The sequence below is a fragment of the Stigmatopora argus genome, chromosome 18 (genome assembly GCF_051989625.1).
Source record: "Stigmatopora argus isolate UIUO_Sarg chromosome 18, RoL_Sarg_1.0, whole genome shotgun sequence".
Taxonomy (NCBI): Eukaryota; Metazoa; Chordata; class Actinopteri; order Syngnathiformes; family Syngnathidae; genus Stigmatopora; species Stigmatopora argus.
The window spans coordinates 11,943,352-11,956,782 of record NC_135404.1 but is presented as its reverse complement, the minus strand read 5'-3'; the positions used below and the strand labels follow the sequence as shown (position 1 = coordinate 11,956,782).

Below are 13,431 nucleotides of genomic sequence, written 5' to 3'. Positions count from 1 at the left end.
GAAAAAAGGAAATAGTCGCAGGAGATTTGCCTGTTGGCGAATCCAGGCTATCAACAAAGTCAAAAGCAGATGTTTAAAGTCACATGAGGATTGAGATTAACACACAAACGCACACACAAACACACAAACACACAAACACACAAACACACAAACACACACACAAACACACAAACACACAAACACACCATTGCACCTAAACACACACAAACACTCCCATAGTTGGGGAGAAAAAAAAAAAGATGAAGTTGATGTTGTAGAGGCAGGAATGAAGAGAAATGACAAAAACTGCTCCCTGGGATGGGCTGCACATTTTTCAAATATTTTCCAAGTGGAGTCAAGTAACAAAAAGCAAAAAGCAAAAAGTCCTTTCTCCACTACATCTTTCGCACTCGCAAAATGTGCCATTCTTTTAAGGAGGAAAGATGTTATGCTAATCTATTGGGAGTTTTGCATTCATGTTATCATAAATGGCAATATTTTGTGGCACTAACGGGCCAAGGAATTCACAATTAGATTTTGTTTTTGTAACAAAATGCTCATTATTAAGCAGGAAAACACTTCTTTTTTAAATAAAAAAGTCGAGAAAAGAGAAGGCCAAAAGGCTTCCTTTCAAAGACGCCTTTTTTATTTGATAATACAGAATACTTTTGTCCTTTTTTGTTGCCGGACGTACACAAAGCATCGAACACATGCACGGTGGTCTATTATTATCATCCTTATTATTATTATTATCATTATTATTCACAGAAAACCAAAGAAAAACCACAAATATGGTCTTCACTCTCACGGTGCTCCAGCGCAAGAGGACCTACCTTCTCGCCTTCGACGCATTTAAGACAAACAAACAAACAAAAAAATGGAATCAAACACGCCAAAAGCAAAAGTTGAGTTATTAAATTATGCCTCTAATAGTCCTCTATATATATTCAGTACACGGTATAAACAATCACTTGCCAAATTATCAGGCAGACCTTGAAGAAAACCAACAAAAGCAGATTTATAATCCCATTTTAGTTCAAAATTGACCATTGAAAATAGTTTTTTGTCAAGTGGGAATTTATTGTTCGGACTTTGAAGTGATTTCAAAGTGAGTTTTAATGTTTTTGTTGGTTTTGACCTCAAGATGCAACACCTTTTAAAGTGGAAAATGCCTCTATGCAATGGTGCTATTGTTTTTCTTTTTAATTTGCGTATAAAGCGGCGCGTCAACATGCGTTCTAAAAAGCTTTGGCGAGGAAAAAAATAAAAAAATAAACCATCCCTTGGCCAACGAATGTCAAAAATAGGTGGAAAGGAAAAAAAATCTCTTTGTCGACCTACGACTCTTAAGAAGAATTTTGTAATATGATAAGATGTCACCATCACGTACTATTTTATTGCATTTAATGTCGACTCAATTCAGCGCAGTTGCTGCACTATAGACGCAAAAAAGCCTCTACACTTTTTTTATTGTATAGATTTGTTTTTATGACGTCTGCACTTTATGGCAAAGCTTTGAGTCTGACTATTTTATCATGACAATAAAGTTATTCAATTCAAAGTGACTTAGAATTTTTGGAATATTTTGAAAATGTAATGTATTAAGATGGACGAATAAAAGTATGAGATCCAAATGGCTTTTGTTTACCCATAAACCTATCAAAGGGGGATTTAAAATAAAAAAAATAAAAATCGCCTTTTTGCACCAAAATAAGGGTGCAAACAAACTGAATTTTACATAAATAAGGTTATAAATTTGATCGCCCTGTGCCATAATTGGAGCAATTTTAGTAGTGATTTCTTGTTGCTCTAATGGAAAAAGAAATATAAATCATAAAAAAACTGAGGCTCAACAGGGACGCATGAATTGCTTTGGACTAAAAAAAAAAAAAAGAACAAAATTGGAAGTGCTCCGTCGTGACAAACATTCTACACGCAAACAAAGACTAAAAGAACAAATTGCGTCCTCCTGACGCCAGCCTCAGGAGGAAATGACATCACCAGCGGAGCCGTCCGACCCACGTTCGCTTTTAAAAAATGGACAAAAGAAATCCAAACGGCCCCATAGGATTTCCTCCAATCTAAACGGCCCGATGGTATACTTTTGTTTTTGTCGACGGCGAGCGGATACTTTCGGGCCCCTCCCTCCGTCCCCCCCGCCTCCCTCAAGGGTCCTCGGTGTCCAGGAACTCCTTCTTGGGCGGGGCCACGCCGCGGTACCAGGAGCAGGAGCCGTCGGCGCGCTTGACGCAGGCATAGTGGTTGGCCTGGCGACCGTTCACCTGCTTCTCGATCATCAGGTCGGTCCACAGGCACTCCTCGGGGGCCGAGATCTCGCAGGGCAACGAGGGGCAGCGGACAATCTGAGGGGACCCCCCCAACGCAGACCCGTTTTACCAAATGCTCCCCCCCAAGAAAAAATAATAATTTTGCCTTCCCATCGCCAATCACCAAAAAATTCCACAAAGACGATCGCCGTTCCAAAATGCAAATTTGAAAAGGCAATATTTTGCGCCGCACATGTTTTGAAAGCTTTTAATTTGAACTATCAAGTATTTATTGCGACTTTAATGTAGGGCTCGTGATTTAATTTTAACGAATGACGACTATTCTTTTGTTCGATTTGGAAATTTCATCCTTTTTGACAGCAAATTAAAATTGAACCAAATTGCAAATCTAATTTTTATCATATTTATGGTCATTTTTAGGAAAAATATTGGCCTAAAACTCATGTATGAATTGTAATAGCTCTGGTTATTTATGATAGGTTAAAATGCATTTGGATGAACTCGATTGAGCATCAATTGAATCGTCATTATTTTACATTTTGGCCTAAAACTTTGATGGTAGTCATACCTTTTCTTTGCATTTTCTACATAAGGCACATTAGCATATTTCTCTAGCGCTTTCCTGTTTCTTAATTTGTACAAAAAGTGTTCAACCTGCCATGTTTTCTGGTCAAAAGTGAAGGAACTTACCTTGCACTCGCAGCCCATCTGGTAGCGCTGGGTCAGACTCTTTTTCTGGGTGTTGGTCAAGAAATCCCAGGGCATGATGTAATCGCACAGCGTCACGTGCATCTGCCCGCCAGCGTCGGACCTCCCTGCAAAAGGGACGCCACCGTGAATACCAGAAATCTTGCCGAGAATGAAAAAAAAATAGCAACCGACAGGCTGCTAGCAACATTGACAGCCCACTTTGCGTCTAGCGCCACCCGGGGACAGAAACCGGAGCGTTGTCATCCGGTCTTGGTGTTCATTTTGGCTCAATTATTTTCTTTTAAGGACATTTCTGTGTCAATTGCTGTTTGGTGACCATGAAATGAAAAATTCAAGCGACCGCCAAGTAGCCAAAATCAACAGGAAGCATATTTCATCATTTGTGTCCCGAGACCATTACCGGAGATCAAGTACTCCTTCTTGCCGCTGGTGTCCAGGGTGACGCCGCAAACCGCCGACATGGGGGCGGTGAAGATGGTGTCGATGTCCTGATTGGGTCCCTTGAACATCTGCCAAAAAGAAAGAAAGAAATGAAATCACAAAGTACAAAGTTGAAGTTCCACTGGGCGCTACCTTAATCTGCTTGACGTCATACTGGATCCGCTTGATGGGGTTCCCGTAGATGTCGTTGCCGGAATCCACCTCGCCCTCGCCCACCACTTTGGCTCGGATCACTGTCACCAAAAAATACAGCCCTTTTTAATTCCTTATGTTAGAAAATACTACATAAAAAGCTTTTTTTTCTTTAAATGTCTGATCCATAAACATCTGAGAAAGCAATTTTACTACTAATGCTACTTTAACATATGTTTGTCCTTGGTTTCTGATCAAAAAAAGGCCTCACAAACAATTTAGTGTTCAACCAGCTAGCTTAGCATGCCTGTTTTGGGGTTGTGTGAGGAAAGCAGAGTACCCAAAGAAAACCCACACAATTCTTTTTATTGACGGTGCAATTAATTGATCAAATGCAAATGGAGACCGGCTTATTTTGGTTTCCAGACTAGTCGAAATGAACTCGAAAAGCCCCGCGATGGAAAAAAAAAGTCTATTTAAAGAACCCGCACGTTTGACGACGTCCACCTTCAGCTATGCTGACGACATGAATTCACAACGGAAAATGTGAGCGAGCGAGTCAAGGAAAAACAATCAGAAGCGCGCACACGCACACACACACTCGCCATTTTCATTCCGTCACCACTCGGCACGGTAAAACCGGGAGTGGGTCCTTCTTTCCAGAAGAAACCAAGAAGTCCAATCACGCCAATTTTGCTACTTTACTTGAGAATGCCACGGCGCCTGAAAGGTGAACGACAACATTATTTCCAGGAAGGAATGAATGCGTGACGCTCAACTTGTGTGCAAAACTCAGCATTTTTGGTCCCAAGTCTGCAAACACACAGCACACAAGCGCGGTTGTACCTGGCTGGCGTTCCGGGCCGCATTCCTCCGAGCCCCCTCCGTCCCCCCTCCGTCCCCCCCGCCCTCGCTTCCTGACCTCATTCCGCTTGGCAAACTAACGAGCGGGGGATCGTCAGCGGGGGAGCAAAGCAGACAGGAAGTTGCCCGTAAAGCAGCCCCGTCGGCTGCGGTATAAACGGCGTGCCGCTTAACGGACCCGGTGGGCTCGATGGGGGGCTTCTGCTGCCAGTAAAGTTCTAAAGAGCACAGATCAATCACCACCGGGTCACGTGACCGCCAGCAAACCACGGCGTGACCCACATTTGCTTGCGACGCTCTCCGGAATGACTCAGACGGGCTCATCCCGGACCACTTTTCCATGCAAAAACTCCCTTGCCTCCAAAAATCCCCCCCCCCCCTAAGTATCGTCCCCCCCACCCCAAGCCCGCCACCGCCACCACCACCGCGACGACCCTCTTCCCTTTTCCAGCGGCCGCCACATGTTGAGCCAATTACAGAGCGCAAACCTCAGCCGCAATTTCTGTCACGTCAGCGACGCCGATGTGCAAGAGCAGCTTTATTTTGAAACCCCCCCGAACGGCGTCTCCCCGCCTCGCCTCGCCGTCGCCACTTCCTCGGTGAAATCAAAAAGTTCCTCTTTGGGGACCGAAAGGTCATTTGGGAGCGCCACTACAACGAAATGATGGCCTTCTACGAATTCCGCCCGGCGACGAGGAGCGAATCAAAAGAAGCGTCGTCGCGGGAAACGAGCAAGCTCAAAAACGGCTTCCTGTTGTTTACAAGATGGAAGTCGTTTCCACTAGGAAAAATGGCCATGATCAGATGACATCATTTTTGCAATATCATTTGCAGGAAGACACTTTGAAAACAAAAACAAAAAAGTCCATTTTAAGACTGCCGTCCATTTTGGACTTCCTGTAAAGGACTATTGACTCGCCAAAGGCCTAAAAAAACAACAACAAAACAGCAAACACAGTCCGCTTATTACCAAAGGTTAGCAATCCAATAAAATAGTTGCACTTTTTGTTTTTAAATCTATATTTTAGCACTTTACTCGGCTCCGAAATGTGTTTCTTTGCAATTCAGACCCAATAGGCCACGCCCATTGAACTCAAACCTTGGCAGTCATCACATAAAATCTCAATTTCATTGTTTAAAATCCACTTTAAAAATGATATATATCCCTGAATGTAGCCAAACATGCACTCATTCCAGGATTTCTATAACTTTGTTTGTTGCATAGAATTCCTGTAATGGCAAACATTGCTCTCTTCGAAAATAACGTAAAAAGAGAGAGAAAAGTTAGCAGTGTGGCGGAGATTTGATTTCTTTCCACCGCCCCCCTTTACGGGAGACCCAACCTTTCCTTTCCTTTCCTTTCCACACTGCCTCCCTCTCTTTTCTGTCGGTGGTGCCACGTTGCCCCAGTCGAGCGGCGTCGCCATCCCGGCGGTCTTGTAAAAAAAAGACCCTTCCGTTCGCAGATGGCATTCGCAGAAAAGCGCATTGACGAATGGGAACGGAGAACGTTTAGCCAATGGCAGTACGGACAGAGCGCAAAGTGGAATTAAGCTAACGTGAGAAATAAGATCTGTTGATGACTTGACAATATTTACAGGCGACGCCCATTTCCCTTTAAACCCATCTAGAGCAAAAATAAGACTTTGTACTTAAAACCCACTTTTTTTTAAAACACAAATTTCAAGTACTGAAAAAAAAATCAAAACGACTTGACAGAAATTTGTTTTCATTTTATAGGTGACCCTTGACCTTCTCCCACCTGTGACAGTAAGACCTGCTGCTAGATTTAAAAAAACGGACATCCCACAGCACAAACGACTTTGACGTTGACTTTTTGTAATGAACCAGTTCTATACGATTAGCAAGCCAAAAGTGCATTTTTTAAAAAACAATAGTAGGGAGGGGTCTATGTTAGGGATGTCCTCAACCAGATATCAGGCTCGATCGCGTAAAAAAAATCTGTTTAAAATGTACTGTTTCCATGTTTAGATATTAACTAATGACGGTGACAGACGTCCAATCCATTTAGACTGATTCTTGAAACAGTGAATTGGGATTGGACGGCAATGGCAGTGACCGATGACCCGTTGCCATGGGAGTTAATGAGTTAAGATAACAGCTCCCATAATGTAGGATGCAAAAATATCTATATTTTATCCTATTTCTACATTTACATTAAACTACTGAAACAAACCATTGTAAACTTGCAACAAATTACGACAATGGGTGGCCAACTTCGTAAGTTAACTCATGTAAAATACATCATTTACAACCTGACGCAAGTGGAAAAAAAAATAGATGAGATTTTTTGGGGCTTTTTTCATGTGACCAATGTTTTCTTTTTAAAAAGACAACTGGATAGAGTACTTTTTCTCTAAACTGGGCAAACGGGAGTTGGTTTGCCCAAAAAATAATAATACTCGAAGATCGGGCCATCTCTAAGTACGTAGCTGTCTTATTTTTTTTAAAATCAGCATGCAGGTCATGTCCAGTCGTGGCCTCGAAAAAAAATGACGGGGGCGAAAAAGAAGAAGAATTAGGAAGAAGCGGAAGCGTACTCACCCACGTCGGCGTTGCAGAATGCCTGTTGCGGGTGCACCGGGGCGCAGCTGCACGCCTCGGTCAGCTCGTCCGTCCGCCAAACGAGCAACAGCGCCAGCGTGCACAGGACGCCGTTCGCCCTCATGGTTGACGCAGAGAAGACGAGGCGAGGCGAGGCGAAGCGAAGAGAAGAGATTTCTGGCCGCCGGCGGTTGTCAAACGAGCTCTTGTGGGCCGGGGGAATGGATACCAGGAGGGGGTTAGGCGCAGGTGGGCGCAGGCTTTTCCTTCTCGGTGCCTGCGACGATACAAGAGTCGGCGTCAATGACAAAAAAAGGGGTCGAAAGCAAAGTGTCGGTCGGACTGACTCGGGACTCGAGTGGCGTTGGAAAACGCTTGTTGTCGTCTGCTTTTATAGTGCTTGCCACTGGGACACGCCCCCGCGTGGCGACGGCGAGAGGGACGGGCCAATAAGCGGTCTGCAATAAGGAAATGCAGACAATCTCAAGGGGCATTATTGTCTTTTATTTCGAATATCTTGTGAGAACCCTCCAATCTGATGGATTTTTAAAATTTCATTTTCCTAGAAAAAGGGAAAACATTAAATATGACCTTTGAAAGCTTTCATTTTTCCATTTAAACATTTGAATTTTAACAAATACATTTTTAAATTAAAAAAGCAACGTGGAAAACAAGAAATCAGGTTGAGTTTTAATTTTTTTAAAACTCAGATTAAAAAACAAATGTAAATAATATATCACAATTCCATGCTCAAGGCTTGGGGACTTTGGAGCTCTTTCTTCAGGCTCTTCCCCAGCAGCACCAGACCCTGCATGGCCAAATTCCTGCAATCTGCATCCAGGTCACCTTCAGCCACATCTTGGGAGCATTAATTACATCGACAAAAACAAAAACATAAAAAAAGCTTTAATGCCACAACAGGGAGACGTGTTCTCATTCCTGGTTAATGTTAATAAATAGACTACTAACTTTGATCTCAGGGATGGATTCCATTTCTCAGAAATCACGGCAACATTTTTTTTTACCTGCTAGCCAAGATCTGGTTTCCAAAATCTGGTCGGCAAGGTCCACAAGGAGGTTTTGACTCGGCATGCTCGTGAACACGGAACAGACGGCAAAGAGGACACCTCTTCTAACCAACCTTGTAGAAAAATAATACTATCTGTAGGGCTGACAATGTATTCGTAACCCCAATCCTATGATCGGCAGATTCCTCAAAACCAGGCGTGCAAAAAAAAGATGCTTACTGGTCCGTATGGTACCGCACAGCCCACACAAAATCAAGCAGAGCACGACCCATTTGTGCAACTACCTGCGGGACAAAAAAAAATGCTAATTCAATCACCTGACCACAAGTCCTTATGTTGTCGGCGTTCACGTACCGGTGCGTTCACCGCCAGGTGCGTGAGGACCCCTAGAGTGTGGATCAACCTGCCCAAGACCAGGTGGTCACCTCCCAACAAGTCAAAGGTCACCTGAGGCCTGGAAAAGCCAATGATTGGGGTAAGTACTCAGATCGCCTGGGGTGGGTACGCTCAAAAAAATAAAATAAAAAAACACTCACTTGTCGTAATTTCGGAGCAGGGGAAAGAAGAAATATCCCGCCACTCCCGCGTAACGATTGGCTGCGGCCTTTGCCGGGGCTTTTGGAGCTCCCTGTGGACAAAGTTGTCTTTGAAAATGCAAAATGCCAGTAGAAGTACAGTCGTACCTCTACTCACAAATGCCTCTAGGTACAAAATTTTCAGGTTTTGAAATCTGAACGCAAATGCATTTCCTCTATCCATTGTTTTATTTTGAACTTGTCTTGTAACATTATTGCGGTCTGATTTACTTCTGGTTGGAGCCCCTCAGAGCATAACTCTTGGCCACTGTTTGCATGCTTGTTATTCATTTAATTACATTTATAAATAATTTTCTTATAATTTGCTTTCATTTTTGTCAGTTTCTCGCATCTTCCATACAAATTTAGGACCCTGGTCATTTTGAAAGGGTTCAGTTGGTCGTTTTTTGAGGAATGTGGAACGAATTACGGAATTTACATATAAAGGACTGCTCTACTTACAAAGTATTCAACTCACAAAAAAAGTCAATTTCCTAAGTAGGGGTACACCTGTAAGTGTATTGCTATTTTGAATACCTTGCTGATGCGCCTGGTCTTACTCTGAATGCGCTTCTCCACGATCTGCTGCCAGTGCGGCGGCGTGGAAGACGGCGTTAAATCCGCGGTGACGCTCGGGTTGACGGTTCCTAAATTCGGCGTGGAGAGTTCTCGAGCTGCCACCGCGAGCACCTGCCGTACGACAGGGTATTTTGGTTTTCAAAGCCATTTTACGGGCCCAATGGTTCATTTTTAAAGACCTCCAAAATATCCAGGCGCTGCCGAAGACTGTAGTTCAAGGAGTAGAATTCCGTCGTCAGGTACTCGGTCACCTGAAATCAGACAGCAAGTGGGTTAGCTCAAAAGTCGGGAAAGGAGGACTACGCGCTGGTGTGTCGGCGTCCCGTACCGGGAGGCAGTCGGTGACCACCAGCGCCACCATGCTAGCTTGCCTCACAGCCTGGAAGCCATTGATGTTGTATTTATCCTCCATGTGAAGGAGAACTTTGGTTAGCTGGACGCTGATCTAGGAAAAACAAAAGTGTCTCATCAGTGACAGATTGGACGTCTCCTGGACTCGATTTAATATGTAAAAATGTAAATATAAATGGAGACAGCTTACCTCTTTGGTTGCAAATGCGTTCTTTCTCACTAAACTCTCGGCAACCATCAAGCTGAGCTCCACGCGCTCCGGATCTTCAGAGGAAATTAAATCTGGATTCATAGGAAGAGGGAAAATAATGCCACCATTTGATTAAAAATAAAATAGATAACAGATAAAATGTAAAAAGTAGAACATACTTTCGAGACAATCTCGTAGGTAGCGTGGTGGCGATGATTTCTTTAATTCCTGATCTTCAGACATGTCGTACGGAGTGAATTCGTCATCGCTGCCACATTAAAAAGACGCACTTGACTAAACGAGCTAAATCAGACTTGTCAATTCACCGTTCATTTTTTTTTTTTGCAGGGTTAGAACAAGATAAGCAAGAAACTTCTGCCTGTTATTTATTGATTTATTTTAGTAGCCAGTGAAGGAAGATGAAATAAAATCTATAGACAAAAGTGCAACTATTAAAACTACTGTTTTTTTTAGCTGCCACTTACCTATCCAGGTCGGAGTCAGCCTCTTTTTTTGATGACATCTTTTCTTGTCGTTCACTTGCTGATGAAGGATTGCCATTGGGTTGCCTGTCCTCCATTTCCTGGAAGTTGACCCTGCGCAGGTTATTAAAAAAAATGCTCCAAAAATCATTTAAGATTAAAATCCTGCAATTTACCCTTCTTGAGATTCGGGTTCCGATGGGTCCACGTCGACGGGAGTCAAAAGAGAAAGCAGCTCTCGAGTCTCCTCATCTTGTTCGTACTGCGACGCCCATTAGAAAATGCCCATTTGCCCAATAATGAACGGAACAACAGTGTTGTCACAATTTTCGAAAAGCGACACACGTGAATGCCATCTCAAAGACCAACCTCAAATTTAAGCTTGGTCCCGTTGATATTCACACGAGAGCTCAGAACCTCCCCGACGAGCATTCCCATGCGCCGGATGCACGGCACGTTGCTGTCCAAGTGGCTTTGCATGCCTCCCAGCATGCACTGCAGCAGCTCTGCCAACAAAATACAGAGTGAACCCCTGATATGGTTCAGCGTATTCCCCATTGGGAACAAAAATATGAAACCTCAATATAAAAAGGCACCTGAACGTAATTCCTGTAATTCGGCGTCCTCCAGCAGGCCGACGCACAGCAGCAGGGCCTTGCTGACGTACATTTGCTGCTCCTGGGGAGTGTGTTTTACCGCACTTGGGTTGGCCCACGCTTGGGACACGGCGCGTAAAACCTTAAAACAAGAAAAAAACACAGACGATGGCAATTATAGAATATCATGTCCTAAAATTTGTTGAAATTGCAAAATATTCCCTTCCAATGACTCACTTGGATAAGCAGCGGTCTTCTCTCCTTGTCGGCAGCGAGATAGCCTAGAACGACTCTCAAAGTGCGCGTCTGTGTGTAAATAAAAAAAAGATGCATGATTCATCATGTTTCGGAACAAATTGTGCATCAAAAAGTAAAAATATCTGGCCTCATATTTGTATTGGAGTAACAGCAGTTTATGCGTGATGACAAACTGGGCTGTCTTATTGGTGAGCACAAGATTCCCCATGATTCGACCCAATGCGTCAGGCCTGGAAAACAAAAGATTCATGATTTTTATTTCATAAAATAATGTAAGACGACATGCGAAAAAGATACTATGAGAGATGTTTGTGCTTGGACTTAGGGGAAGGAAGATTTAGAAATTGTCTTGTTTGTCTCGGCTATCTTGTTGATTTAAAAAAAAATGCTGAGGGAATATTGTGAGGTAGGATTACCCATGAGCAGCCTGCACCAAACCGGTGAGCACGCTCTCCATCCAGCGCTGCGGAACGTTTTCCAGCAGCTTCCAGCAAACCCTTTGCCAAACCGGGTCTGTGCGAGTGGCGCTGGACATTTTGGGAATCAGCGTTTTCATCAACAAAGCTGCGGAAAGTGGGAGGGTGAAAAAAAAAAACGAAAAATGAAATTTACATCTTGAAAATGAGATACAGGGTGTTTTAGGACGTCGACAATAAGTTGTTTGACTTTGACCGCCCGCGATGTAAGGTCTGTATGACCACAAAATGGCACCCCTATTATTATTATTTAAGTTCATAAAAATGTGAAAACCTACACTGAAACTCGCAAGTGGAAGTCACTCTAGCTACTAGGACTCAGCACTGATGTTTAAAAATAAATAAAAATGATATTTAATAGCAGAAAAATCATGAAGTAGTGACTTTGCGATAATTGAGGGATTACTGTGGTGTACCTTATCGAAACTTACCACTATGTCCTTGAGCGCAGAGTTTTCCCAACAGCTGGGCAAGAAAAGCCAAGGAACAGTGCGTGCCAGCTGTAAAATACACGGCAAGAAAGAAAACTGTCTGTCGCCGTCCATTATACGGTTTTACGACCTGGTTTTACCTTTGAGGGCCTTGCACGTATGCTCCAAGGCAGTTAGCATCTCATTAGCCAGCAGAGGATAGTAACGCTGTGGAAGGAAGGCGACCTTGTTGTCGTGTCGCAGTTTATTAGCGACCAAGTCGGGCAGAGCCACGATACGCGCCAAGAGGGCCTCTCGGATCTGGGGGGAGTCTGCGGGCCCCGCGGCCGGGCAGAAGGACCACAGCAATTCGGCCAGGCGTCCGCTCTCGACGAATCTCTCGGCGATGCCGACCAAATGGTCCAGATTGGAACTAGGCCTGGAAAGCGATGGAAACATTTGAAACTTTTTTTTCACGTCAGCGGCGATGTTATTACGACGCGACGTGTACTTTAGCTCGCCGATCGCCTCCGTCAGGACTAGCAGAGCCTGTTCGGGAGGTCCGCGTAGGAAGAGGCCGTCCCACAATTCCGAGCGTTGCGCCGGGGTCAGGCCGTGCTGCCAGTCGGCTCCAATGTTCTTGAGCAGGAACTGAAGGGCGCGAGTGAAGTGAGACCTTCGGAACTCCGCCTTGTGAACCGCAGTTCTGGCATTTTCGGGCGCTTCGTCCAAGTAAGAGCCGAGGCTTTGGAGAGCGAGGACGGCGTCCGCTTTGGGGGATGAGGAAGTCAAGCTTCGGAAACACTCGGACACTTCGAGACGAACTTTGGTCATCGGATTTGAAGACTCCATCTTGAAATCTGGCAAAAAAGGGGTTGAGAAATAAACATAAAAACACAACTTGCATTTTGATCTCAGGTTCCAAGTGACATCTTTTTTTTGCCAGGAACAATAAGTAACGACATTTAACAAATATTTCCTGCATAACTGGGACGTAAAATGGAAAAATAGATATATGGAAACCGAACTTTTATCGGTCTAATGGCCCTTTTTCATTAAACGCCGTTATAATAGTTTCCAAAAAATGGTATTCAACGAGCATTCCAAGGAATTATACTAAAAAGTGTAGTGTTCTACTTGAGTATTTTATTGGCATGCAGTGTAGGTAATACACGAACATTAATCAATGAAACAGTGGCTAACAATAGCACATTATTCTCCTGCAGTGTGCGACATTGCTTGAAACGAACACTGGCGTCCACTTAATTGAAAGGAAATATACACGATAGCTACCTCATGAATAAAGCGTTCTTAAAGGTCTTACCTGGCCGTGTTCACTCAAAGGAGTCATTTAGAAGATTTGTTGGAGTACATGGCTTGTTGACTGTGTCCTACGTCAAAATAGCTCCGGCTAGTTAGCAAAAAAGTCAAAAGGTTCCGTTAACCATCTTATTCGAGTTGGATTCTCCAGTTGGCTGGCGTGCAACAGTGAACGCTGCTGCCACC

The 13,431-nt window shown here is 43.8% G+C and overlaps 2 protein-coding genes across 3 annotated transcripts; both read right to left on the bottom strand.

Moving 5' to 3' along the window:
- Positions 1–603: 603 nt before the first annotated feature.
- Positions 604–7,474, bottom strand: timp2a (TIMP metallopeptidase inhibitor 2a). The gene is made up of 6 exons (XM_077626694.1): positions 7,328–7,474; positions 6,981–7,257; positions 3,552–3,652; positions 3,379–3,487; positions 2,958–3,082; positions 604–2,342 (listed from the first exon to the last, which is right to left on the bottom strand). Exons 1-6 carry the CDS (start codon positions 7,472–7,474, stop codon positions 2,145–2,147), a joined length of 957 nt encoding a protein of 318 aa, XP_077482820.1. The 3' UTR covers positions 604–2,144.
- A 184-nt stretch (positions 7,475–7,658) lies between these two features.
- telo2 (TEL2, telomere maintenance 2, homolog (S. cerevisiae)) lies at positions 7,659–13,413 on the bottom strand. Of its 2 annotated transcripts, XM_077626677.1 has the most exons (21): positions 13,250–13,413; positions 12,437–12,785; positions 12,087–12,364; positions 11,947–12,015; positions 11,456–11,603; positions 11,167–11,269; positions 11,019–11,087; positions 10,782–10,923; positions 10,555–10,691; positions 10,362–10,447; positions 10,189–10,299; positions 9,883–9,971; positions 9,704–9,795; positions 9,491–9,607; positions 9,342–9,413; positions 9,121–9,273; positions 8,545–8,636; positions 8,363–8,462; positions 8,228–8,292; positions 8,006–8,121; positions 7,659–7,838 (listed from the first exon to the last, which is right to left on the bottom strand). In XM_077626677.1, the coding sequence occupies exons 2-21, from the start codon at positions 12,775–12,777 to the stop codon at positions 7,717–7,719; spliced, it is 2,502 nt and encodes an 833-aa protein (XP_077482803.1). In that variant the 5' UTR covers positions 12,778–12,785; positions 13,250–13,413; the 3' UTR covers positions 7,659–7,716. The 2 variants fall into 2 exon arrangements, 1 of the variants encoding a protein (XP_077482803.1); XR_013306256.1 differs by lacking the exons at positions 7,659–7,838; positions 8,006–8,121 and having other exon boundaries at positions 9,144–9,273.
- Between the last annotated feature and the right edge of the window lie 18 nt (positions 13,414–13,431).

Coding starts and splice junctions, on each gene's coding strand:
- telo2 (XM_077626677.1), bottom strand. CDS start 12,777: ATGGAGTCTTCAAATCCGATGACCAAAGTTCGTCTCGAAGTGTCCGAG. Junction 9,274..9,341: donor AGCGCCTGGATATTTTGGAG/GTCTTTAAAAAT, acceptor GTCGTACGGCAG/GTGCTCGCGGTGGCAGCTCG. Junction 8,293..8,362: donor ACCTGGCGGTGAACGCACCG/GTACGTGAACGC, acceptor TTTGTCCCGCAG/GTAGTTGCACAAATGGGTCG.
- timp2a (XM_077626694.1), bottom strand. CDS start 7,474: ATGCCCCTTGAGATTGTCTGCATTTCCTTATTGCAGACCGCTTATTGG. Junction 3,653..6,980: donor ATTCTGCAACGCCGACGTGG/GTGAGTACGCTT, acceptor TTTTGGTGACAG/TGATCCGAGCCAAAGTGGTG. Junction 3,083..3,378: donor GAAGGAGTACTTGATCTCCG/GTAATGGTCTCG, acceptor TCCCTTTTGCAG/GGAGGTCCGACGCTGGCGGG.